The sequence below is a fragment of the Drosophila tropicalis genome, unplaced genomic scaffold (assembly GCF_018151085.1).
Source record: "Drosophila tropicalis isolate 14030-0801.00 unplaced genomic scaffold, ASM1815108v1 contig_845, whole genome shotgun sequence".
Taxonomy (NCBI): Eukaryota; Metazoa; Arthropoda; class Insecta; order Diptera; family Drosophilidae; genus Drosophila; species Drosophila tropicalis.
Genome location: NW_027173338.1, coordinates 10,993,036 through 11,020,657, shown reverse-complemented (window position 1 = coordinate 11,020,657; position 27,622 = coordinate 10,993,036). Strand labels below are relative to the sequence as shown.

The window sequence follows — 27,622 nt, the reverse complement described above, 5'->3', positions numbered from 1 at the left end:
TATCGTCTAAAACACATGCCACCTGGATTTCAAGATCGGCGTAGAAACAGCGTTGAATACGAAGGCAACGTCCTCCGGCGATCTCAAAAAAAGGTGCCTGCATTATAATACTGCGCCAAAAGTATGCGCGTACGGCAAACGTGCGACCATCTTTATCCCTGTACATGGCCCGCTTGGATAACTCTTTGACGCAAGGTTGCTGCCAAATTGGTTTGACCTGCAATTGCCAAGGTGCATCGATGTCGAGGCGTAGCTTGTGCTTTGTGGTTCCATTACCATCATAAATCTGGCGACAAGCTTCCACAGGATTTGTTTCGAGGAAGTTTAATAAAAAAATAGCTTCATAATCCTTCAGATGATATAGTTGCATTGCTGTGTCCAAAAATTGAATCAATTTCCCCGAGAACTTGTAAACTCCTTGGATTCCTTTGACATAGTATCCATCGCAAAAGCGAAGTTCCTTATCAAGCACGCTGCAAGTTACAAGGTTCATGTCAGCCTTCTGCATCGGAGATGTGTGTTCCGACTCAAAGATGCATAAATAACGTTTCCTAGCTGGTGTGGGTGTTGCGATTCCATGTTCAGTGAGTATGCCACTCAGTCGTTTCCCATTGGTTTTGAAACTCGCCTTTAGGAATAAACTTTGCATGACTTGACCAAATTTTTACAGAGACGGAGATTCACTTGACAAATGTATGGCGCTCAACCAATGTTGGAAAGCTTATGCTGCACAAGCGTTGCCAATATCCGTGAAACCAGTGTTGCGAAGCTCTGAAAGATTCTTTTCTGTTGCATTATACACAGAAGAGGACGTATATATATTCTTGATCAGCATGAGAAGCTGAGTCGATATAGCCATGTACGTCTGTCTGGATCGACGCGATTTTCTCCAAGACCATAAAAGCTACAGAGCGGAAGTTTTACATGCAGGTTTGTATATACTGCACGTGTTGTACATCATATTGCCGGATCGAACCACGAATTTTATCATATACATACATATATGTACATACATATGTAGCTCCCATACAAATGGAAAGTCACGAACAGTGACTTTTGTCAATAACTTGTATATTTTCCAATTGTTAGTTTTGTATACAAAATACTCTAACAAATTTGATCAAGATCGGGTGATCGGATATATCATATAGCTCCCACAGAAACCATATGTCGAAAACAGTGACTTTTGTTACTAACTTTGTTACTTTTAACGCGATTTTATCCAGATCGGGATTTGTCAATTAAATAATACACAAGACATTAATTTTCGTTGTAGAACATGGTTTTAGTTGTATTTGACATTTGTTTTTTTCCTTTTTTTTTTTTGCTTTTTAGTAATGCACAAATTACTCGCATTATACAGATATATTTTTCATACTTAAAAATTAGCAACTATTACAAAGCCTTGATACATACATACTTAACACATATAATTACATTTATATATAAGTATAACTATATAGATATCGATCCATTTTCATTGATTTTGTCTAGAGCTTATGTTAAAATGTATACTAAACCATATTAAATATTATTACAAAAGCACTAATTGTAATATATACACAAATATTTTTAAGGAATCAGATCAAAAAGTCAACTGAAAAAGGAAGCGAATTGTTTTTAAAGTAAATCTTTGTATGTGGAAGATGTGCGCTGGCTTTAATAATAAAGAATAAACAAAAACAATAGAAATAATAAAAAAACAATTTCATTTGAGAATTATGGAAAACAAAAATAGTTTTTTTTTTTTTTTGAGATTAATGGTATTCAGTCTAACAATAAGAGATGAGAGTTTAGGAGTCTAACAGTAAGTAAGATGTATGAAGCATATAGTATTCTATATATTTGTACGATTTGAAATTGTATGAGTTGATTATAATCACAAAACTCACGAATTGTGTGATTGCAATTGAAACAGTAAGCTTGATTGAGTTCTACCTTAATGGTAATCGTTGCTTGCATAATGCTAGGTGCGAGTTCCTTATATATGGTAAATAACTTCTATATACATATATGTATATATATATATATATATGGTTTTGGAATAATATAGTGTGATAATTAAGTGTCATTCGTCAAAATTGACCTGTGAATGTGTATTAGTAGTCGTATATCTATTCTATGCATTGACGGCTCTAAAGATATCAAATTGAGTACATTTATCCTCTAAAGTATGCAGCAGACACTCAAAGACACTCGCGTTTTGAAGAGACTTTTCCAATCAGGTTTTTGAGGTTAAATTTCCTTATTTGATATCCCTAGATCCGCCTTTGATCCTATTGCTATATATAGAAATGGATATGCTCTAAGTTAAGTTAGGCTAACTAAAACTTTGCTTTATATTTCCTTTGGATATCCAGACTAAATAAACTAAAACAAACTGCTCTGCTTGGCTAGGCTACAGCTATGCAGGGTCATGGTGCCAGTGGGATGTATGGCAAGTGCATGGATTCCTGGCGGCGGTGGCGTCGTTATGGGACCCCAGGAGAGCCGCTTTCAGTTTGGTCGCAATGGCAACATCCCATATTGCTGCTGCTGTTGCTGTTGCTGTTGCATCATTATTTGCTGCTGTTGCTGCTGCTGTTGTGCTGTGGGTGTGGGTCCCTGTGAGGTGGTGTAGGTAACGGCACAAGCAGCTGGCTGAGAAACCACAACTGGCGCACTCACCTTACGTTCGGATTGTGTGCGAATGGGCTGAGGATGAGCTGCTGTCGGCTGTGGCGGAGGTGCATACATCAGCATTGGTGGCGGTGGTGGTGATGGTTCAACACTGGGATGACGTGCCGGTGGTGTCACAGCCGATCCATGATATGAGCCATACGAGCTATCATCCGATTGAGCGGATTGTCCGCGATTCCTTGGACCAGTCATGCCGTAAAGCTGTTGCTGATCACGACGTTCGTATTTCTGATTGCCATCAAGTGGTGTGGGATTCGTGCGTGTTCCGTAAACGGGCTGGAAACCTTGTGGCTGTGGTTGACTTTGAGTTTCTCCCATGAGTTGCTGTTGTTGTTGCTGCTGTTGCTGTTGCTGCTGTTGCTGTGGTTGCATTTGCGGCTGCTGCACCGAGATGGGTCCATGTTGTTGCTGCTGTTGCATCGGTTGCTGCTGGCCACGCATCGATCCACGCATTCCGTAAATACTCTCCGAACGCTGCGATTGCATTTGATTTTGTAAGTTCTGATTCTGTAAATGGGAAGATTGCGCCGCAGTGACCTGTTGCTGCTGTTGTTGTTGTTGCTGCTGTTGCTGTTGCATCTGCTGTTGCTGCTGTTGCGTACGCATGGGATATAGACTTTGTGCTGGCACCAAAGGACCCGGACGTGGAATAATGTCCCGATTAATGGCTGTATTGCTCTTGGCGTAAACAGATTGTGAACGATTGAGATTGCTACGTGTCAGAGTCGGAGAACGGCAATACAGAGAGCGAGTTCCGCCGTACAATGGTTCCTGATGTTGCTCATACTTCGATGACAGTGGCGGAGCCGTATACAAGTTCTGACAATAGTTACCCGTTCCGGCACCTACCACACCAGCCATTTGTGCCATATTTGCGGCATTGTGTTGCGCTTGTGATCCAGCATTACCACTAATAACACCATTTGTCTGGCCACCACGTGGATATGTACCCTGGGATTGTTGATATTTATTCGGTTTCTCCAAATCCATATCATAGTTAAGCTCATCCTCAGAATGTATAGAACTCGAATCGTTGTCAATGCTAGCCTTGGCATAACGCAAATTTCGACGAGAGTTGAATACGTACTCATAGACCAGGCCAGAAGCCATGCCACCAACCAAAGGTCCAAACCAATATACCCAATGATTGTCCCATTTGTTTAACACAAACGATGGACCCAAAGAGCGCGCTGGATTCAGGTAAGGCATCTGTAATTAAATTTAATGTTTAAAAATATGTTTTATGCAGTTAAATAGAGTTTGGGAGTGACAGAGATTATGATGCTGATTTGTATACTGATTTTCTCAGATATGATATATATGTAGATCTGGCTCAAATCAGAGAGTTTATATGGTTAAAGTTTCTATAATCTGATTTGCCTGCTAATTGGTATCTCCTTTTAATTTAAACAATAAATGTTTACCCTAGAGAGTATCTTATCGTAATTTAATCTTTATGCATCTCATTCGTTTCGCTGAAATATCTGCTTTTGATTTTCGCGGCAAAATAGTATCCGTTATGTTAACAAAAGAGTTTTCTACCTGTCTCAAAAACTCAGTTTTTTTGTTGTTGATGTGGGCTTAGCTCCGACTGCGGCCGTGTGTTAAATTAATTATCTTCCCTACTGCCCCTCTTACTGGCTATGCTATGGTCTTTATGTTATTTCTACCTGAAAAGTTGACGACGTCACGCTGCGATTTTGCACCATAAAATTGAGTGGAAAAACGGCAGGTGCGTTTTTAGCGGAGATTTCGGTTTCTGTTTTTGTCAGCATTCTTCTCTCCAAGCATCATTATCAGTGTCCAATGTCAAACTTAAACTCAATATACTTACAGATACAAAGCAGCAGGCACTGTATGCTGCACCAATGGATATCGCTGAATTGCCCATGAACTTCTTAATGGAATCGGTTGAGACAAAATAGCAGAGGACAACAACAAAAGTCAGGATAAATTCCACACCAAATCGTTCCCAGGCGGCCAGAGCGGCACTGTGTGAGATGGCAGCTTGCAGATTACCTTGATAACCCGGCACAGTGACACTAAAAATAAAGACAGAGAGAAAATATCGTTTAGTTGATTGGAGTCAATGACAATAATTTACGAACCCTCAAATCATTTCGAGTTCCCATCCCCACCCATCCATCCGGCCATCCATCCATCCATCCACACAATATATTATGTCGATTGTCAAAGTTTCAATTACCAAGTTGGCAAAAAGTTGTTGCCTACTTTTCTAGGTTTATGATATGTGCAAAAGTTTTTGGTGCTCTCTCTCTCTCTTATGATTAGATAAATTTTGATGAGCTCCAAGTGTGTTTGTGTGTATGTGTGTGGGTGGATGTTTTGTTGGCAAGTTAAATTAACTTCTTCAAACTTTTCCCAAGGCCCAAATTCATGTGTGAATTTCACTTACAAGCTTCATTAATTTGCTAAATATTAATTTCAAATTTGAAAAGTCAAAGTCTTTTACTCCGGTTCGAACTAAAATACACATTGAAAACAGTTGGTCCAGATTATCTAGAATAATTTACTAGTTTCTAATACATTGATTCCAGATTTGTAAATTTAAAATATCCTTTTACCTTGACTCTGTTTCCGTTTTGTAAAATTAATCAATATGGTTCAATGGCTTTTTAAATGTTTAGTTTTGGTTTCTCTTAATATTTATGGAAAAACTTGACTAACTAATGGCTAAAAATCCAAAGGGCTGCTCGAAAAAAACTCAACAAAAAACCCTTTATATACACTTACATGTATGTATGTGTGTGTGCGTGTGTGTGTATGGGAATGCCAGAAAAAAGACTGGAGCACCAGTAAAAGCAAATATTTATCAAGCTTTCCACACAACTGGCCGCCCATTCTTGCCACTCCCTCACTTCCCCGCCCTCCGCTTGCCTACAAGCTCATGTTTTTGGCACCGGAACATTGAGTAACTGCAGGAATCCGGAAATAAATGCTTTCGAAATGCACTTAAAAGTAGTTGAGCAAATACATGTTGAACGTAGCCAAACCACTGAGCCACTCAACTCAAATGCTGAAATGTGTGTAAAATGATGTTGATGATGACGCCCCTCCAAAGGTAGACCCAAAGGTGCCAACTGCCAAATCGTGGTCGCGGTTCGAGGGTTGAGGTCAGGCTTAGCGCCCATAAGCCGAAAAATATGAGCGCCAAGGAAATATTCAATTTGAAATGCTCCGAGTACTCAAATTTGAAGTTAAGCTTTGCTTAGCTTATAAATAAATAAAGTGTTAATATTGGCGAGAAGTAAAAAATGATAGAAAAACCAACCAACAACTAAGTAGCCGGAAATGGCAAAATGTTTTCAAACCAACTTTTATATATGATGTTAAGCTTTTCAGCTTCTTCTTATGTTCTTCCTGCAAAAATTGTTTACAGGATCAACAAGACCAAAAAAAAAGAAGGATAAATTTAAAGAAAAACAGACAACAACGAATAAAAGCTTACAAACAAACTGAAAAACTTATCCCCAAGTTTGTGGTTGTGTGTGTGTGTGAAAAGAGGAAACACATTTCCTCGCACATTTGTTGCCACCACATCCGGTTGATGGTAAAGTGAGGTTATGTGTTATTTGTGCAACACGCTTGGTTTAGCTTGTGGTTAGGATTTTGCTATTCCCATTGCTTCTGCATTCACTTCCCTATCTCGCTCTCTCCTTTGGGTCCCCTGACTGAAATGAATTTGTATGGCATACACTAATAAAATTGTTGCACCGAAATCAAATTGTCATGTAATTTCATTTCATCATTTAATGAAAGGGCGCATAATTTACGTGTGAACTGTTTCAGATTTAAAAACTAAAGACTGCAATCAGAAGACACAGTGGGCGTTAATTTCCAAATTTTCAGATTAAATATTTACATTATAAATAGATATTGTCCAATTATCTAAATTAGTTGATACATCAAAGGGCCATTGATGTTTTTAACTAGAAACAATTTAATGTCTATTCCCTAATCCTTAATAGAAGTTAAAAATGGCAAAATTTACCGCACTCCACCACAAATGCATCGATTTATTCATTCTGTGTGTGTGTTTGTGTGTGCTGAACAATTAATTGCACTTTAATTGCAAATATTTCGACAATTTCAAAAGGGGCCAGCAAATAAAGCATATTTAATGGCTATAAAATTGGATATCATAAATTCTAGGAATATTTTTGCAACAAACGAGACTCATGCTCCTGTTTCTACTCCACTCCCGTTGTGAGGATGTGTGTGTTTTTGTATGTATGTTGGGGACACATGTAAGTGGACCACCACCTGTGCTCAACCGGAAGCTACGACAGGATGCCATTTCCATGTTGTATGTGATAAGCCGAAAGAAGCCCAGAATAAGGTAAAGGAATCCAACAAGTAAAAGGGAATGAATGGCAAGGGGTACAGAGGATAGTGTATTCAGTAATTCAATTGCCTATGTGACCCGAATTGATTTTCGATTTGCAGGAAATGCATTTCCATGATAGATAGAAATCTTTTCAAGGGGGGAGACATATACATAAGCCTCGGTTTGAACTAAGCCGCACGTTGTAGTATACGATCCCTTTCTTCCCTGCCCTTCGTTTCTTCTGGTATTTAACGAAATTCAAATTTTTTCCTTTTATGTTTCGCATTCGAAAATCCTGTTTTGTATTTCACCCTCTCTGTCTGTGTGTGTGTGTGTATGGTCATCTCCTGGAACTACTGTAACTTTATTTTTGTATTTTTTTTGGGCAGCAGGTGTGCCCAGAATTTACTTTTATGCACTTTCAGTTCCAGCTGCTCTTGTGCTGACCAACCAGAAAGGAGCAACAGACGCAGACACGTGTTTGATTTCAAGTTTCCGACGCATCCTGCCCATGGCGCAGGCGCAACATACGACAACTCGAACTTGCTTCGTCCACAAAGAGAGCAATGGGCAATGTTAATTATATATATATATATTTATTTTTTCTTTTCTCCTTTTATTTCTTTTTCGTCGACGTCTACCTGATTTTTATCTTTCATCATTTTCAAACTGGTGCCTGCTTTTTTTTCCTTCTTTTCCTTTTTTTGGAACGTGCTTGGCGCACTTTGACCAGCGAAACGTACAAAAATTTAAATCTTTTGAAATGCTCAAAAATCAGCTCATACCAAAGCCTACGCCTGAGCCGGATATCGATACTTCAAGCAAGGAATATGAATTACTGCGGGTCTGTCATGTCACATGTCTCAGAGCGTAATAAAGAGATACCACTTCGGACGGGGGGATGTGCGTTTTATCTTCAATAAGTATTTGTTTTAGCTAAGTGTAAGCGATGTATGTAAATTCTTCCTTTTCTGTTTTCTCAGGGCACATGTGGCCATATACATATGTATGCGTCTCGCAATTAGGGTAAGTGCCAAGTGACATGTGACAAGGACAAGAGTGTGAGTTTTGGGAAACTTTACTAAAGTGCGGAAATATGCCCTTTTCAAGAGAGATTGAGAGAAACATTTTTCCGTGTGGCTCGAATTTGTTTTTTAAATATTTCAGCTCCTAAATCCGGAGACTGGTAAAGACCATAATGTTTATGAATTTATCTAAACATAGAATTAAATCCATTCTATCGAAATAAATAAAAATCTGAAGTACTTTAGACTAGAAATTTGTCTCTTCCTATTTACGTATTTTCTTTAACATCACATTAATTGTAAAGAAAAGGATAAAAATGAATAGGAGAAGAAAATGCGACTCTCAGAAAATGAAACAAAGAAAAGATGAAAACAATAATTAAGTGTACTTATTCAAGTGACTCGCAGTGCACTTTCTATTATTAGGCGATGCCTGTAAAACCAACCAACTTTGTCAGTGATAGTCTATAAATGTATATTAGGATCTTTAAGTCACTAAAAGACTTCTTCTTTCCAATTTTTCAGCCTCAACATTAACACATGGCAGGAACTATCAAGCCATCAATCATGAAAACCAATCACTTCCATGAAGAAACTATAAAGACCGCAAAGACCTGAACTAACCAAAATCTAAACCAATTAATCAGCAGACAGATATACTGTTTTCCGTTGTTTCATTTGCTTTTATTTTTCGGTTAACATATGTTTCGATGAACTCATTGGACCCTTAACGAAAAAAATGTATAAAAAATGAGAAGGAATCCAATGTTGAGACTAAGCCCGAACCTGATCACAGTGGCAACAGCAGCTGAAACATGTTTCTTCCCCGATTCCCCCGACAACGAGAAAGTAAAGATGCCAACACTCCTAAAAAACAACCATCAGAGAAGGAATCGGAGGGTAAAAACAGATGTTGAGCAGACAAGAGACAAGCTGCAGAGGGAGTCGAGGGGGCAGCATCAGTAGGGAAACGCATTAACTTTCTCGGCAACAGAAAATAAAGGAGTTCAATGTACAGAGAGAGAAGACAACACAAAAAACTAAAAAAAAATTGGAGTGAAATTTGAAAAATGCTACGCAGGCGCAACGCAAAGACAAGACAATGGCCTGATATTCCATACGCACATCCTCTAGGAATGAAAATGTTGACAGGCAAAGAGATTTAACCACACTACCCTTAGGTTTTTCTAAGAGAGTGTGCGTGTGTGTGTATCCTTGGACAATTATCTAGGCTCTCAACAAAGGAATACAGAATTCACTGCTGACAGCGTTGGACACAAAATGGGAAATCACAAGGCAAACAGTTTGACACACAAGGGGCAGATGTTTCTCTAGTAGATAGCGTGGGTAGAGGGTAGATTCAGCTCCTAGGACCTAGCTACCTGCGTACCCAAGCAGGTGCCCTTTCAATGTGTTCGTGTGTGTGTGTAGGATTTCAAGCATTACCTGCATATCCTATTTATAAAAATCTTTTCTATTTTTCTTGCTTTTCTGCACATGATTTTTGTGTTTCCTGTTAAGGTTTCATTTCTATGTCCTTGTCCTGTACAGTCGACACACAAATACAAACAGCAGTCTCTCCTGTTCTAACCATAAATTCACTTCCTTTCGAGTTTTGGTAATGCGTTTTCCATTTGAAATTGTTTTGTTTACTTTTTGCGTACACATTGAGGCAGAGAGATAGACAGAAAATGTAAATTTCTGTGGTCAAAATGAATTCCATGCTCAATTGACTTTGATTGTTGACTTGGCCGACAGTTTAAAACCAAATTTGTATACTTTGTATACTAAGGCAAAAGTTGAAACTTAAATTTCATCATCAATGAAATGTCCTAATGAATAATTAGAAAACTTTACAAACCAACAATAATTTCGTAGAAACATTCCAATTTGCCTTGATATTTCCCCCCGCCTTATTGTTAGTTACAATTTCAACTTGAACTTACCCATAAAGTAAAGCAGCTCCAGCAATGCCTCCCCCACATTGGGCAGTCATGTACATCGCAGCTCTTATCGGAGATATTGTCCGGACCACACAGCAGGCAAGTGTGACAGCAGGGTTGATATGAGCTCCTGTGGAGTAAAGCAAACAATAGAAGGATAAACATTTTATGCATATCAAAGAGTGTAATTAAATTTTCAGCTATTAAAACGAAAAATTCCAATTCTCTCAACAAATGGGTCAAACCAATTGAGGGCCTTAAAACGAAAATATTTGTTTTTGGGATTTCAGTAAATTCACAAAAATTTGTTTACCACAATGCTAATATTAACTTTAAACTCCCTTCTATGTGGTTAAATTATTCACATCAATATTTATTTAATGTTTTACGATGGTTCAATCGATCTTAACGTATTTTTAGGCCTAATCTTTTTCTATTTTAAGTGTGCACAGTAAAAAAAGTAGGTACTCAAGATTTTTTGTATGGTAACAAATACTTGAATGAATGCTTTATTAAAGAGCATTCAAATTTCCTTGTCTTGGATACACAAAACATATCCAAACCCTAGCGTAGAATGCTGAAAGCTATGATATATTTTGCAACTTTTTGCAAACTTGAATAAATTAAAAATAAATTTAATAAATAATAGCCTTTGTACTTGTTTTTTCACGGTCATTAGACCCTACTCATAATTTATTATTTAATGGCACTGAGTGGCCCCCCTTTTTTGCCAAAACGCAGAAGAAAAAAAGACAAAAACAAACAAAATATATGAAAAAGTGAACGTTAAATAAGATTTTGACACTTTTGGTGGAAGAAATGTTCCTGCTGGCAGAGAGGGTGAGGATGGATGCATTTGGAAGATAACATCATAACTTAATGCTTAACCAATTGTCTGTGAAAAGGGGGCAAAAATGATTATGGAACGAGGAGAAGCAAATCAACAACACATGTTTTCGTTTTTTCCTTTAAGATTCTGGTGAACTAAAGACCAAGCAACGTTTAATTGCCTTGAATGTCAACGCAAATGAACAAATATATATACACAAAAAAAAACACAACCAAACCGAGGGACAACTCCAGGGAAAGGCTGGCTGATGGTTTTACAAGTGCGCCATGGGCGATAAGAGCAGCAGGAGAATGGTTGGAGCTCGTGGAATGTGGGCCCAAGTAAATACTCTGACAGTGCAATGACTTTTGTTAAATTAAAAAAATAAAAAATAAGGAGAAAATACAATTTCATTTCTGCTGATTAAGTAGTGGTAAGGGAAACAATTTAAACTGTTACTCTGTAAACTTTACAAAAAATACATATCGTTACTCTAAGATAAAAGGATAAAAGAAACCCTAGACCTGCTCATCAATGATCTAATCAATTTGCAAATATCTCTAATCCATCACCGACTTCTATGGTAGAGTGATTCCTCTCTTTCTTCGCTTGATTTAGTTGTAATTCGCAACTGGTTTTAGCGCAAAAAAATATAGAAAACACTGCTCACCTCACAAATGAGCTCAAGATTGTAGGATTCAAAGGTTAATAAACAAGTAAAGTAGTTGAAAAAGCAATGCAAATCTATATTAATTCTAGATTTGAGTCTTTTCAACGCAATATTTTCGAAAGCATACAAAGGTTGAGTTGAAGTAAGACAAGAAATGACTAGAGAAAATACATATTTCTTCAAATTGACTGTACTTATTTTACCCCTTTAAGAAATTTGAATTTTGTGCGAATTCCCACGCAGATTCAAGATCCCCTAGTTTTGTGTCCCCAGACAACACTTGTTGTCAGATTATTCTTGTTGTCATGACGGACAACGCACTTACCCGATATGTGAAGAAAACATTGCGTTAAAGTTGTCATTGCGAGTCCTGAGGCCAGAGCCGTAGCCAAGAGCACTGAGGAGACAGAAGCACCCACACCAGCCCCGGCAGCAGCACCACAAACGATGAACACATACAGAAAGGAGGCTAAGCACTCACTGATGATGGATCTGCAGGGAGACAAGAAGAGGAGAGATACATTTAGTAAATACGAATATGGCATGTCATTTCATATGATTAAAGTAAATATCGTAGAAACGATGGTTTCTTCTTTATTTGCGGACAAAGCCAAACGCTCTATTCTCATTTGCCCCAAATGACAATTAAGCCAGCAGAGAGGCAAGAAGACAAGAAAACAGCTGCCGATACTCGGTATAACGACTCGGCAGACGACCGATTGCTTGGACAAACATTTAATTCTGCTGCATCTGCCACTCCTCCTACACGTCCCCATGGCCCCCTCCCGGCCTCCCCTTGCCCATGGGAAATATCAAACAAACCGAATGCGAGGGCTGACTGAGGGCGAATAGGGGCAGGCAGCTGCATAATTCGCAAAACTTTTTGAATTTCCATAAATTTTGCCTTTTAACTTTTGCATATCTGTTAGCAATGTTTAATTGGAACCACTATATTGCCCTCTGCCCTGCCCAGACTTTTCCCTGCGCCGTACTCTCTGCACTGCCATGTCATGATTTTTCCCTTTATTTTATTTTTTTTTTTTTTTGTAGCGGTCAGCATATAAAGCTTTTCTCACAATGATTATGGAAAATTTCATGTCCATACAAAAATCTCTTTCTTCTTTCCTTTTTTGGTTCTTTTTCCTTCTGGTTCGGACATTTAATGTGCAAAAATGCGGCCAGCAGAGCGCGAGATTTAATTACTTTATGAACTCATGATAAAATGTTAATTATCTTATTTTAAAATGATTAACATTGAGAACAAATTGTTTTTGTTCGCCCAAAGGGTTCAGAAAGTTGCTTAAAAGTGGTTACAAAAATATATTTCATTAAATCGACTGCAAAGCAAATTTCATGGGAATTTCGATTAAATTTCGATTTCGCAGCAAAGAAAAATTTCAAAGCTTCAACAAATCGAAAGCTTATCTAAACTCATGGGAATGAACTACAGTTTTTGGTTTCCTAAATCAAAACATATTTAAAATTAAGGAGCAATTTTTAATCTTCAAAGTCCTTTCAAATAAAGTTACTAATCATTTTTGAAAGGTTTTTTAAATATTGTAAATTTGAATAATTTTAAATTTAATTTAACATCTGAGAAGTCCTTTCAATAATATTGCTCAATTCGTTTTGATTCAAGATCCCTCAAACATCTCAAGTTTATATTTAAACCAAAAAAGGTTCTTAAAACTTCATTAAGAACAAAAACAAGCCACTTAATTTTCAATTACTTAAACATTATTCCAGCTTCTGCTCTATGGCAACTGCCTCGGGAAGAGCCTTGATAACAAAGCTAGAAACCAAACAATAAACACTCCCACACCAGAAACAGAAACGAAAAAAAAGAACAAAAACCAAAACTAGCTTAAGTCTCCACATAAAAGCAAAACAGTCGTAGTTGTAGGCTCTGGAAAAGTTATGCTAATGGGTTGGCTTTGCCACCCACCGACCCACCCAACCGCCTAACCCAATGTTGACCCACCTCCAGAACTCCAGAGTGCGTATTTCCGCCTGCATGCTACGCTTGGGCGCTTGGAGCGTGCTGGAGAGGCGGTTGTTAATGCCATTCCCGTTGCCATGTCCATGTGTGTCTTTGCGCATTGCCTCCAAGCGCTCAAACAATGTGACAATGTGATAGTCTATGTTGTGCTCCAGTGGCATTGTGTGCAAACTTTCGTCGGCCATTTTTCTGTGTGGTTTGTGTTGCTATTTTGGCGTTGTTTTTGTTTATGTTCCCGATTAGAGGAGAAGGCTGATGACTGGCAAACAAAACGAAACACAAACACTCACACGATATCCCAGCGAGTGACACGCGACGACAAATTAATTGGCAAACTTCTCTAAACTAAGAGGCAAACATTTTCTTTTGTAATAATTTCACAGTTAAATTGCATTCAATTTAGTTCAATTGCTAAAGTTTTTTTTTTCTTTGCACAATGTTTAACCGGCTTTGATTGACGAAAGTGAGAGAGATCTTTTGAGTTCAATTTAATTTTGCGTTTTTCCGTTTTTGGTTTCGATTCCACGCGAAGACACGACCGTACTCAAGCGCGAATTGCGAGCGAATGCCGGGCCTGAAGGCAAAGTAAAAGTAGCCAAGTGCATCCATCCCATAGGACCACAGACACTGACACACTCGCACACAAACACAGATACAAGTTGAAGTTGAAATTCACAACCACCAACGCATAACGCACAGCGCACTGGCACACACAGATACAAGTTGAGGTTGATTCTCACCACCACCAACGCGCTCAGCATAATTCATGGTGGGTTAACAACCCTCACAACGCACCATTGCACCATGGGAAAAACTTGTGAAAATCCCAAAATATGTTAACTCTATATTAAGGAAAGTTCCTCTAGGGAAATTTTCAAAATTTCTCGATTCCGTAGATGTTCGAAATTGAAGTCCTTGTTTCTAAAAGATCAATCTCACTTGAACAGAAATTACGTGGATTTCGATTTATTAACTTGTGACTTTGATTCACGAGGAAATAGGAACAAATTTTTAGAGATTTCAAATGCTGCGTTAAATAATCCTCTAATTCTGAATAAGATACAGCTTTTGTTTGCTTCGTTTATAACCTCACATCCATAATGATCATACGATCCTTTTAAAAACCAGACTTTTTTGAGATAAAATTGCGGCGATATTTGTTTTGAGAAAAAGTATACGAAAACTAAGAATCACTGCCTAAATGAAATTTTTAGGACATTCCCAAATATCCTTCTGAGGGGAAAACTCGAAATTATTGAAGACAGCTCAACCGAATCTTATCCTAAATTTCCCGGAAATCTCATTCGACGATAAACGGCTTTTGTTCAAAGAATGTATGGAACTATCATTTATAAAAAAAAAGTTTCTTAAATTAATTTAAATGTCCTTTAATTTAAATTAATGAAGAAAAATTGGTGATACCTGCCCATAGTGCGGTGAAATTTGAACTTAAGCAACCTGTTGAACCTTAAATGATACTGATAGTCATGGCTGTAGAGAGGAAAATTTTGAAAAGGTACTAAAATATTTTTGAGTTTCTTTTGAGGGTTGAAATTTGTTGATTTCAATCTCTGGGGTACAATGTAAGCCCTGTAGAATACAGCAATTGATTGAAAGGATTGCGCTTAACTTACCTCCCTAAATAAAGTCCTGGACTACACCCTTGATGGTAATTGTGGGGCGATGATGAGCCACTGATTTGGCCTGGTGTGGCCCTTTGATTTTCGGCAACATAATCAAAAGCGTCTGTAACTTGATTACTCTCCGGGTTTGGGGCATGATCAATAACAAAGTTTTCATGGTCTCCCAATTTCGACTTTGACTCCCATGCTGCTCATGCATCTGTCGGATCTCAGCTTTCATTGAAAATATTTTCATATATTTTTTGGTGCATTAATCAAATTAAAATAATGTCCCTCAATGACCAGTACTAAAGCATGATTAGAGTAAGGTGATTCAAGATACAGTGATAAAATCTGAATGAGTGCTTGGAATAAGAGACTTCTATTAACTATTATGTGCCGAGAAAAAAGGTCGCCAAATCGGGGAATTCCCTACTCCCCCAAGTAGTACTACATAGTTATCAAGACAATTGGTAAGTGTTGCAATTTAAATGTCTCCTTAACCCTTCGTTGCATGATACATGACCAGACTTCAGTCCCTCGACCAGCACGCTTGATCGACCACAATCATTACTTCTGGGACACATGTGACTAACCCTACTGAGCGAATTCCAAAAGACTTCCCAAAAAAATGTACAAAACCAAAAAAAATCAGATCCAACACACACATTTTACGCATCAGTAAAAACTATAATTATGAGACCTAACCACTTGATACCTGTCGATTGTCAACCTGCTTCCCTCAGTTGCCTTAGGCCCCTCCCCCTCTGACAACGTCTTGCCGTTCTCACTATGTGAGCGACTTTTCAGGCTCAATGAGCTGTGAAAGTCAAGAAATTATGCTCAAGACCATGACCAAGAGTGAAATCAATCACAAAAACTCCAGAGCCAGCCCACAACACTTTTTCTGTTTTCTTTCTTTTTCGGTTTTGGTTTCATCAGAAATTTTTGTTTTTTAGATAGTGGGGCCAAAAGGGCGGCCGTGGGGAAGGGCAATGAAAACCACAGAATTTGGACACTAACCAAAAATGGGAAGGTAAGGAGGAGAGGGAGTTACTTTGTACGTAAAAGAGTATGCGCCTTATATGGGACGACAAAGAGGCCTCTGAGCGTGGGAATTATTTTTGCGGACTCTTTTTGCATCATTGTTGTTGTTGTTGTTGTTGTTGTTGTTGTCCAGGTCCACATCGAGGTCGCACGGGGTCGTTCCTTTTGGCCGGTCTTTCGTATGTTCGTTCGGTCGGTCGAAGGTAATAATAAGATGTTTTGTTTCAATCACATCGTCGCATCATCATTTTGTGTATATACATGCATACATACATATATGCATACGCCTTGACTTGGACACGAATCCAGAGGACAGAGGATTGTGGATAGAGGATAGAGGAGACCAAGCAAAGGCATCCCATCTTGTCGTGCCGTTGTTACTGCTGCTCTTTTTTCAACACTGTTTTGCGTCTTTGTTGTGCCTCTTATTGTTGGTTATCGCTTGGTATCTTTTGGTTGCGCAAGTTCCCTTGGCATTGCAGGTCGGACAAGGCGGTATGCCAGAACGAAGCTGAAGCTGTGGTTCATCTTGCACTTGGCGGTGTCCAGCAAAAAACCGAAAAGAGAAAAAAAGGAGTCTTCATTGTGGGTTCCACTTGAATGTTGGCCACTTGTAGATGGTGTCATGATGTGAGAAAAACCAAACAAAAAAAAAAAAAAACAACAAAATTTGGTAAACCCACATGGGAAAAGGCTCTGAAGAACCTTGGTACTTTTTTCACTGTCGTTTTTTTTGTTTTTCGTTGTATTAATTTTTAAATTGATAACAGTTTGTTTTGATTGTATTTGGTTTAATATTGTATTTTTTTGGAAGAGCATATATTCTTTCTAGATACAACAAGACCCAATTTACGAACTCATTTTATTATGTGGTTTATCCATAGCAAGGATAAAGATTTCCATCCCTGGCTTAATCAAAGCCTAGTCCATCTCATACAATTTAAACGCGAACTTGCTTTAATGCCTGATTTAGAATACTTTTGCCTTTTGCAGGAACATTTCATTCTTCTAAACCAATATACCCAGTTCTTTTGTAGGGGGTAAAAGAAGGAAGTGTTTCATCTGCGAAACGACGGCGTGACTTATGAGTTGGATGAAATGTCGATCCCCCCCTTCCCAGAGAACGAGGTAGGGGTAAACTTCTTTTGCCTGGTTATGTGAGCAGGTTAAAAGACAATGCTGAGATATTCTCAGCCAGTCGATATTTCGTGCACTTTGGTGGCAGTTCCCTTGTTTTCTTTTTCTTTTTGGTTCCTACTCTTTATGCTTTTTGTGTTGTTTTGGCCGAAATTTGACAAGGTCATATTTGTTGTGGCTCAATTTGCTGTCTCTCAGACTAGGTGGACTGTGGGAAAAATGTATGAGAGAGTTTTTGGGGTTTTGGAGGTGTATTCAAAATTAATAGAATATATCTCTGGACAAGTTCATTCATCTTAATATGCTGACTAGGCAGTTTAAAGCTCGCCCCCAGACGAGAGTTCTAACCCTTTTTGCCTGTGTGAAAGGCAACATATGCAAAAACGTGTTCCCACACCAGGCACAGGACAAAGGGGGTACCCTGTGTCCTAGAGGTCACATAGATTTGGCATTTCAAATTGAATGCAGTCCAAGAAGATTCTACAGCCGGTGCTCGACACGTGCTTCTATGTTACACTTGCAACCCTTTCCACTCCTCCGGCCACTCGATTGTTGTTGCCACTGCCACACGCACTAATGATGCGGCATTATTTGCATATGGTCTTGTTCAGACAGTTCTCAATCCCGAATTCGTCCAAAAGTAACCCAAATGAAGGAGATAGCAAAAGGGTTAAGGCCACAATAAGGGTGCATTGCCGCGACCCGTTAATGAAGTGAAATATGTGCGACACAATTTAATTTATGCATGTTATACAACCATTGACTTGGACTTTGTCGCTTCATGGCGAGTACATGGTATTTTAATGATATCAAGCCACAAAAAAAGGGTTAGACAACTGCATTGTGTTTTTATCTTTCTTTTTTTCATTTAGGGTTTGGATTTTCTAGCATTTGAAACGGTTTTAGACGTATCATTCTTCCTCGTATAACCTTGAACAGGTGCAAAAGTTTTCAAGGATCACGCTCCATACAGAAACTGGGTTAAGTTTAGTAGAATTTTAGGTAGTTAGGTTTTATAAAAGAGTTACTTGTTTCAATCTTTGAAGAATTCGAGTTAGATGGTAGACATTCAGAACTATCCTATCCTCCTCTACTAGCATTTAATGAATTCGTTGCCAAAATATTTTGAAAATTGGAAGCGAGAACAGGTTTCGTTTTCATAATAATGAAAAAGTGCATTTACAGTATGAAACATGTTTGTATAAACATGATATGGGTTTTCCACACTCATATATGTATGAATGTATATATTCGTTATCAAATCCATATGGAATAGCTTTGCTGATTATATTATTTGTTTCTGAAAGACGCCGTCCGTTTGGGTCTGTTTCAGTAGAGTTTTTAACTTTCGTTGGAGTGAACTTTGAAATGTTTTTGAAAAGACTTCATATATTTTTAATATTTCAGTCGATTGGTTTGTGTGAAATGAACTTCAAGGACCAATACGACAAAGACTCAATCAGAAATTTATGTGAACTTAATATAAATAGAGGTTTATGTGAAGGAAATATTGAAAATATTCACGATATAAATTCAATTAGAGGAGATTATTGTGAAGATTATTGTGATAACAAGTGTAAAGAAACCAATCCCAGTAAGATTGAAAAAGCATGCATAACAACTGGAAAAACTGTTACGACTGATAAGTACAATATCAAATTAAGTAACTATGTACCGCAGGTTGTCCGACAAATTGGTAATTTTTTTCAAATTATTCCAAGGTGATCATATGGGGGTTTCATTTCCCAAAGCTACATCAAATCCATGAAGAATTAGCCTCTGAAAAATATTAAAATTTGGAAATTAGATAATTATATCATTGACTCTTTTTCCAGGTGCATATATATCCTCTTATAACATCTTTACACAGACAGAATTTGGCACACAAGTATCGATAACTTGGAAAACTAACAGGATAAACCTAAAACAGCTGAAAAAACTTAGTACATTTCCAAGTAAATTGAAGGTTTTATGTCTCGAAATAGAATTTAGGGAACCTGTTCCTGAAGATATACCCGTTCGGATTACTCAATATATGAAAGTTCTCAATTTGAATTATGTTGAGAAGTCATATATAAACAAAAGTGGAAATGTAGAGATTTTCGAGTTTAGAGTTTTTGTTTCGAGTGGACCGAAAATAACATGGATTAGTTGCAACAAACAAAGTCAACCACTCGATGTGTCAACAATTTTTAACAATTATCTATCGGAGAAAATGAACAATTTACTAAGAATAGATATTTGGTGTCCAGGTATATTTGTTCTCCGCAACGATTCTTTCCAACATAATACACAGTTGGAGAAAGTTGTATTTGATCATTCAACATTACAAAATCTAAACTCAATGGTTTTTGAAAATTTAACAAACTTAAATGACTTACAACTTTATAATTGCACTTTAGACAGCAGTGAGTTTCTAAGGTTAGTCTTGTGGCTTATATGTATATTCTTTTGCACTCTGAACTTGAAGATGATACTTAATTGATTTCAGATCTAATGCACTCCGGAATAATTTAAACTACCTACATTTGTGCAACGATAAGAAAACTGACATAAAACATGTTATTAATTACAAAAATCTTAAAATTATCTATGTAAATTTTAAGGATAAGTCCTATTATTCGCAACAACTAAATCACACAAACAAAACAGCTTTCGTTTGTTCGTGGGACTCACTTGACGATCTTTGTTACTTTAATCTCGGAATACATGGCAAGCGTTGTCCCACTGCATGCATTTGTGGATTAAAAAACATTCGTATACATAACTTTATGATAAACTGCACTAGGCAAGGACTACGCAGTATCCCAGAATTACCTATTCCAAGTGTAGGAGGGGCATATCTGTACTTTGAAAGCAATGGTCTAACACAATTGCCCAACACTTCGTCGGAGGGCTATGATAATCTGAAAGAACTTCACCTAGCCAATAATAAGCTGACTAGCATACAGATTAATCAGTTGCCCAGGAACCTAAAATGGCTAGACCTACGAAATAATAATATAATGTCCTTGAATCCGAATACAGCTAAATTTCTTTTGGATCGAAAGGATACTATCACTCTGCTTCAATCTGGAGTTTACTGGAAATGCAATTGCAGCAATGCGAATCTTTTGAATTACCTCGACGTACTAGATAAGAAGGATAAAATTAAGATACAAAAGATAAATAATAATTTTACAAAAGTATTTGAAGAAATTGATAATCCTGTACACTTTTACCATCTAAAAGGACCTTGTCCTGAACTCTGTACTTGCTGTGTGAATGAAACAGATGAAAATCAATTTATAATTGATTGCAAGGGTCAAGACCTATCCAATTTTCCCGCTTTGCCGAATAATATACTTGGATACTCATCACTTCTACTAGACAATAACAATATAGGAACGCTTTCCATCACCTCCATGCGGAACTCCACACTGAAAGAAATTCACCTCAAGAAGAACAATCTCACACATCTTCACTTGGATCAACTCCCATCCGATCTCCGGGTTCTGGATATTCGACAAAACAACTTTACTGGACTCGATGACAAAGTGACCGAGTTCATATCAAACCTAAGCAAGGTTCAATTGGCGGAAAACCCTTGGCAATGCGATTGTAAGTTCACCAAATTTCTTGCCTATCTTAAAAAGGTATTTTTCCCAGAATACCAAGTTGCTTTAAGGCAATGCAGTGGACTAGAATATTGTCCAGACCCCTGCATCTGTTGTAAGGAAGTTGAGAGCCAAAAGATCGTTATCAACTGCAGTAATCTGGGATTAATGGAGATTCCCGCGAGACTACCCATAATCGAGAATGCCAGCCTTTTATTTGAAAACAATAGACTACAGTTCTTGAACAAGTCCACCAAAATCGACGGCTTTCATCAGCTGAAAGAACTTCATTTGAGATACAACAACATAACAATGTTAGAGATTCTGCCAGAGAATATTCAGTTACTCGATATAAGAAACAATTCTCTAAAAACACTCAGTGAAAACCTAACAGAATTTTTGACTCGAAAATCGAACATGTCCAATTTGAAAATCTTCATATCGGGTAATAATTGGACTTGCCATTGCAAAGAAATACTTTTTTTCCGATTTACCAAGAATCTGGCCGAGAATATTAAGGACCTTTGTAAAACAGAATGCCACGATTTCAGATTATTTGTTTCTCTGGAGGAAAAGGATCTTTGCCCTGAAAAAATTCCGCGTTATGTTATCTACTTCACGACTTTCATATTGTTGAGCTGCATGTTGAGTATCCTGCAATGTTTTTGGAAGTCTATCCCGATGTGGCTTTACGAGAAGAGATTGTTCCTGAAACTGACCACTCGTCTGGAGAAGGGAAACGAGACGAAGTACGACTGCTTCTTGGCTTACTGCCACAAGGACTCGCATTTCGTAAAGGAGTATGTGGATCGACTTGAACTTGGACGCAACCGACTTCGTCTCTGCTTCTACGAAAGAGATTGGCTGGCTGGCGAACCGATTCCCGATTGCATTTGTCACTCTGTGGAGAATTCCAAATGCATAGTCATCTTAATGACCAAGAATTTCCTCAAGTCTGTTTGGGGTCGCCTGGAATTCCGTCTGGCCCTGCATGCTACATCAAAGGATCAATACAAACGACTCATTGTTGTCATCTATCCGGGTGTAGAGAACTTTGATAATCTTGATGGTGAACTACAAAGCTATCTGAAACTGAATACCTATCTGATGCGGAATGATGTCAATTTCTGGAGTAAACTCATCTATGCCTTGCCTCATAAGATGATAGATGAGGACGAGGAGATAGAGATGGTCAATATCGAAACATAAATCCGTATTATAATTTTGTTTCAAATCCAATAAATCGATGTCTTAAGTGTGAGTACTAAAATACTATGTATAATATTTTATATTAGTTTTTTTAAATTTCATTCTTAGTTTCAGATTTATTTTATTCTCCTGATGGTTTTCACAGACGGATTACACCAAGGACTTTGTCCTTATCCAGAACTATCACTATAATCACACTCATATAGGGATGAATCTAATGTCCCTAAGTACTTCCTCTTCGAGTTCTAGGACTGGACTTTACTTTATGTTGAACTACATCTTTTTGAAGTTTTATTTTTTTTTTTATTCCCAACTTGAATCATTAAAGAATCGTTAGATTTATTATGTTTACTCTTGAAACTTCCACTGCCCACATGTTTAATTTTCTTGAATGGATGAAAAATGTTTCATTGACGTTAAAAACTCTAAAATAACCAACAGATTTTGGTCGATTGTTCGATTCGGCCCAGCAATTCATAAAAACGTTCACAGTATCATAAAAATGTATGTGGCAGGAGTAGTCCTAGCTAAAGGATCTATGTATGGCGAGCCTTGAACAAATTGATTTTCGGTTATTAAGCGTCACACAGTCATTAAAAATTTTGACAGTTTCTTTTTTTTTTTTTTTAAATTTATTGATGCACACGACAAATAACAACAATCAAAAAATGTTTGCTTCAACTATCAAATGTTGGTTGACCTGTACAAATTGCGAAAACCCAAAAATAAAAAAAAAGTGGACAAATGTTTGCGGTGCTGTCTGCAATTTTCAAGTGGCGGCAGTTCGCCGACTGCTCCGATCCGGCCAACCCCCGAGGCGCGCGATAATTTGATTAATTGAAAGTCAGGCGACCTTTTTTTTGGGGACTGGATGAGGTGGGGTGGGAGGAGGAGGGTTTCGAGGGTTGATTAAATGATCGTTTGCCTCGATAGGAGGGTCGTCCGCCAGCGGTTTGCCTCAAGTAGCTCTATTGTATTTTGATTAACAGGTTTAGCCAACCCACCACTTGCCCTAGCCCAGGATCTAGCCCTTATCTGACCGTTTTTTTTTTCGCTTGGAAATCTTTTTTTTATTCGAAATTTAAATATCGCATTACATACAGACACTTGATTTTAAAGCCGACCGCATTTAAATGTTTCACTTGTTGTGTTTGTCTGTTGTGTCTGTTGGGTGTGTGGGATTGGGGGGGAGTTGATTGTGGCTTGTCTAATATCAATTTCTCTGGTCTCTGGACAATTTTCCAACATGTGTTTTTTAGTATGAAAATTAAAATCTGTTATTCTTGCTGAGTTGCCCGATTATGCGATAAACTGTAGTCAGTTGGGACTTTTCGGACAGTTGGGTAATGGGTTTGAAAGTTTCAATTGGTTGGTAAGCCATTTCTGTTCCCTTTTTCGAAAATTAGCCTAATTCGTGGATGACACTTGATGTGGTAAGTGTGATAAGCACTGACTGTACTATAAAATGTTTCATTTGACTGTACACAGCAAGCTGCATAATTTGAAATAAATTGATTTAAACTAACTACATTGGTATTAAAGGTAATGAAACATCCACTATGCATTTAGTAAGTAATTACTACTAGGATAAACGATAAAGGAACCATTTTAGTATCATGAAATTAACTTAAGTAATTAGCTTTATCTAGCAGTAGCTCTAGTTAGGAGGTTTCTGAGAACAAATAAGCAAAACATCTAGATTTGTCACTTTAATTACTTTAAAACAATGTTTAAATTTTCAAGGCTCAACAAATAGGAATTAGGAATAACACCAATAAAACTCATATTTAAGGACTCAAAAATTATTCACCTACATACATATGTCAAAGCCCAAAAGAGTCAAAGCCCTTTTGGCCTAAGGGTTTTCCATATTTTTTTTTAACTTATACCACTTGAACGTATAATATATACGTAAAAATCTGGATATGTAATACTTATTGTTAGTTTGTATTTTATATATTACGGATTCTGGATACCTTTATACATCAAATTTAAGAAAAGAGGCTACCAAGTCTTAGACTAATTTATTTCTTATTATAAATGGGTTCATTTGGGTTCAACGTTTCCTCTGAACCTTTAAGAACTCATTGCTTGAACTCTCTACTTGTATATTTATACTTATTGGAGCTTATACTTTTTACTTCCGTCTAAAACGATCCTCAAGCCCAAGTGGACATTCGGATATCATTAATGGAGAGATTCTCCAAGTATTCAAAAACAAACTATTTTCAATACCTGAGACAACAAAATGAACGATGGGACAACAGTTTATCCTTTAATCTAATGTTAAATAAAAGATTTTTGGCCCAGCAAAGATTAAAGGTCAATCCTGTATGCAAAATCATGACAAAGCATCGAAAATGCAATTAAATCAAGTGCAGCTAGCCAACTCCTTCCCATTTCTGGCTAAACTGCCTTCTAACTATATATAGTGTCATTAATTAACACAAGATTCGAGTGTAGGAAAACTTTAGACTTGGATTATCCACTGACATGCAAAATTTTGTAATTTTCTGGCACAATGCCCTCGAAAATTTTGCTCATCCTGGGGGGCACAACCTTTTTTGGGGGGGAGGTGGTGCTTTTTGCATTGCATTGTTATTGCAAATAACAATACGCCCATTTAAGCTCATGCACATATGCAAATTGATTATGAAAATGGGCGTGGCATTGCCATTGGCTATTCGTGTCACCAGAATGGCCAAATATAGTGCACAAGTTGTTCCCGTTTTCAATTGTCACGTCATTCATCTAAAAGGACATTCAACTCTTCCATATCATAGAGTGAAAAAACTTTTCCTCCCCCTCCCACCACCACCCACCCTCTCTCCATGTCATCTCATTTGCATATTTTTCGCACAATTATATTTTTGCATATGCCTGAAAAGAAGAAAAAAAGCAAACCTAATGAATTCCCTTCATCTCCATTGTGTTTATTTTAATTCGATTTTGATATTTCACGCCCATTTGTTCAATTTGCGTTTTTTACGATTTGTTTTCGTTAGACATCAGTCGTTCCTCTATTGATCTCATAATCGACTACGCCTCGAACCAGCGGGCATATTCATATCCAGCGCTCTGCGAGGTGTTTGGCCCTTCTGAAGAGGGTCCTTTCATTAGCATTTTCATGCGCTTTTTATGGTTTGCCAATATTTGATAGATGATGCGTGAAAATATTGCCCAATTGCTAAGAGCTACTCTCCCTTTTTCATATTAGTCCTAGGCGCATAAGTGTCTCGTCTGTCTCGCCTTCTGCTTATTTGCATATTTGATTAATAACAAATTAATGTTTTTTTTTTCTCCTTTTTTGGGTAATTTTTTATGGAAAAATAATAAGCATTTTCATTGTTTGTCCAATGTGGGGTACAAGAGCATGAGGGTTACCTTTTTTTTTTTTTGACTGCGAGGGCAAAATAATGGAACGAAAATTCTCTCTTTTTTTGGATTTTTACCTCCGATTAGTCATTGTAAAATTTATGTGCTGGCAGCCATAAGATGAAAGATTAGTCGCATTATCTTTGGCATACAAAATCCCATTAACATTTTATGTAATGAAATTCTTCTTTTAAAGAATGACTTTGAGTTCGTCAGCTTAGTCAATAGGTTTTCTATTTATGAAACAAAGTGTCTAAAAAGAATTCAAATGGATCCAAAATTTGTTGTCCAGATGAATCGATATTTGAATATTCTTATGAAATAAAAGTTTAGTTATTTTGAAAAAGAAGTCCTACTTTAAGTCGTACCTATTTTAAACAGGTGAATGAATAAAATATCCAAATGAAATTTATATTTCTCTGTAACAAAATGTGCATTGAAATTGGCCAAAGCCAAAAACAACGAAAGGGTCAATCAGATTTAACCTCTCGCTTTCCAATTGACCTTAGTAGCAACTCATTTGCTGGAGATTAATCTACCCTAACCCTATCCGCCCACTCCCTTCGCTATTCACTCTTAAATGCAAACATCTGACCACAATTCACGCTGATGAATATACAAAAAAGTGAATTTAACAATTACAGCCAAGATTTATGCTCAACTTTAACATATGCAAAGGCAAAACTTTAGCAAGAACCGAAACAAAACAATAACAAAAGGGTTGAGGCGCATCTTCTCAAACAACTGGAACAACCCAATTCAATTATCTGGCCTGGATGCTGCGGATGCGAATGCGGATGAGTTGCTGCTGGTGGTGCTTAACCCGCCCAACCAGCCCGCACCTTCAACCTTGTTTATGCATTTCACTGATTTTTATTTCATTTAACCTTGTTTTCTTCGTCTGTCGCTTGTTTCGTGTCAAATGCATTCAAATTTTTATTATTGAAATTTATGAGTGCAAAAGTGATTTTCCACATAGTTTTTCCTGTGGTCCCTTTGGTTTTTTCTTTCTCTTTTTTTTTTTTTTTTGTTGTTTTGTTTTATTGCTTTCGGGGTGGTGATTTCCAAAGAGAGGCTGTTCATGTCCGGAGGGGAGGTTGCCTTGGTAAACAAGTAACCACCGAGGCGTCGGCTTGGTTCTGCCTCGTAATTGGCAATTGTTTTTCTATTTTTGTGTGTGTCACCTTTTTTTTTGGTTGGATTTTGGTGGCAGTTGCTGCCGAAAGTTTTTCCACTTTTCTTTTTTCTATTCTATATCACTTTTATTGGTAACATGTGCGCTTTCAGCAAATCAAATGCAGATTTTTTTTTCTGCTACTTTGCGGTTCATTTGAATAGAGGTGAATAGAAATACAGGAGCGGATTGGCAATCGAACAGAGTTAACAAATAATCCTTTGTTAAATTGATAAAGAAGAAACACTGAAACAAATTACAAAAAACGAAAAACTATACAAACTATTTTTTTATGGAAATGTAGAATGAGGGAATATGTAATTATGAATGAGGAATTATGTAAAGAATACCCTCTTTTATGTATTCAAATACCCCCTGACCCACATTTCGACTGCTGCTAGTGTAAAAGCAGGGCTATACGAAGAATAAGTGAACCTAGTTAGTTGAGCGTCATAGTTATCACGATAGTCTTACGAGACTTCCCTATAGTCTCCTTTCGTAGTGGCCATCACATAATTCCACCCCTGTACTATGTACATATAAAGGGGAGCTAGGTCATGCGGGTGAAAACTTTCCGAATATTATTTCAACACTAAAACCTTAAATTCCATTTGAATGTTTTTTTGTACTTTTTTTAAACTATAATCAGTTTGCCATAAAATCCAAGTGCTATCAAAACATAATTGATGACGACGGAGAGGGAAGTGAGAAGCCATCAACCAGCCAACAACAGGCCCAGAGCCATTCCCGAGTCGGTGGTTTAATCTGCATATGGTTAGGCTGATGGAAACGATGGAAATCGATGGCTCTTCATCTGCATTTGTATATGCATTTACATGCGTCTCAGTCGTCTGCACCATAAACGCAATCACTGCTTAATGATCCGTACAGCAATTGGATTAGTCCTTCGTGCCCATGCCTTGCAGGCAAATATGCAGACGGCAGCAGCAGCAGGACTTCCCCTGGTCC

The 27,622-nt window shown here is 37.6% G+C and overlaps 2 protein-coding genes across 2 annotated transcripts; one reads left to right on the top strand and one right to left on the bottom strand.

Moving 5' to 3' along the window:
• Nucleotides 1-1,656: 1,656 nt before the first annotated feature.
• On the bottom strand, nt 1,657-14,019 carry bib (big brain). The gene is made up of 5 exons (XM_068294775.1): nt 13,476-14,019; nt 11,820-11,986; nt 9,999-10,125; nt 4,514-4,721; nt 1,657-3,888 (listed from the first exon to the last, which is right to left on the bottom strand). The coding sequence occupies exons 1-5, from the start codon at nt 13,676-13,678 to the stop codon at nt 2,497-2,499; spliced, it is 2,097 nt and encodes a 698-aa protein (XP_068150876.1). The 5' UTR covers nt 13,679-14,019; the 3' UTR covers nt 1,657-2,496.
• A 6,684-nt stretch (nt 14,020-20,703) lies between these two features.
• On the top strand, nt 20,704-22,104 carry LOC137580854 (protein toll-like). Its single transcript, XM_068294990.1, has one exon. It carries the CDS (start codon nt 20,704-20,706, stop codon nt 22,102-22,104), a length of 1,401 nt encoding a protein of 466 aa, XP_068151091.1.
• Nucleotides 22,105-27,622: the final 5,518 nt, after the last annotated feature.

What these genes read in the sequence shown, in the direction of transcription:
- bib (XM_068294775.1), bottom strand. Translation starts at nt 13,678, where the DNA reads ATGGCCGACGAAAGTTTGCACACAATGCCACTGGAGCACAACATAGAC. An exon ending in GGAGCTGCTTTACTTTATGG is followed by an intron (nt 4,722 to 9,998) that starts GTAAGTTCAAGT and finishes CTTTATTTTTAG; the next exon opens with TGTCACTGTGCCGGGTTATC. An exon ending in GTGCCTGCTGCTTTGTATCT is followed by an intron (nt 3,889 to 4,513) that starts GTAAGTATATTG and finishes ATTTAATTACAG; the next exon opens with ATGCCTTACCTGAATCCAGC.
- LOC137580854 (XM_068294990.1), top strand. Translation starts at nt 20,704, where the DNA reads ATGCGGAACTCCACACTGAAAGAAATTCACCTCAAGAAGAACAATCTC.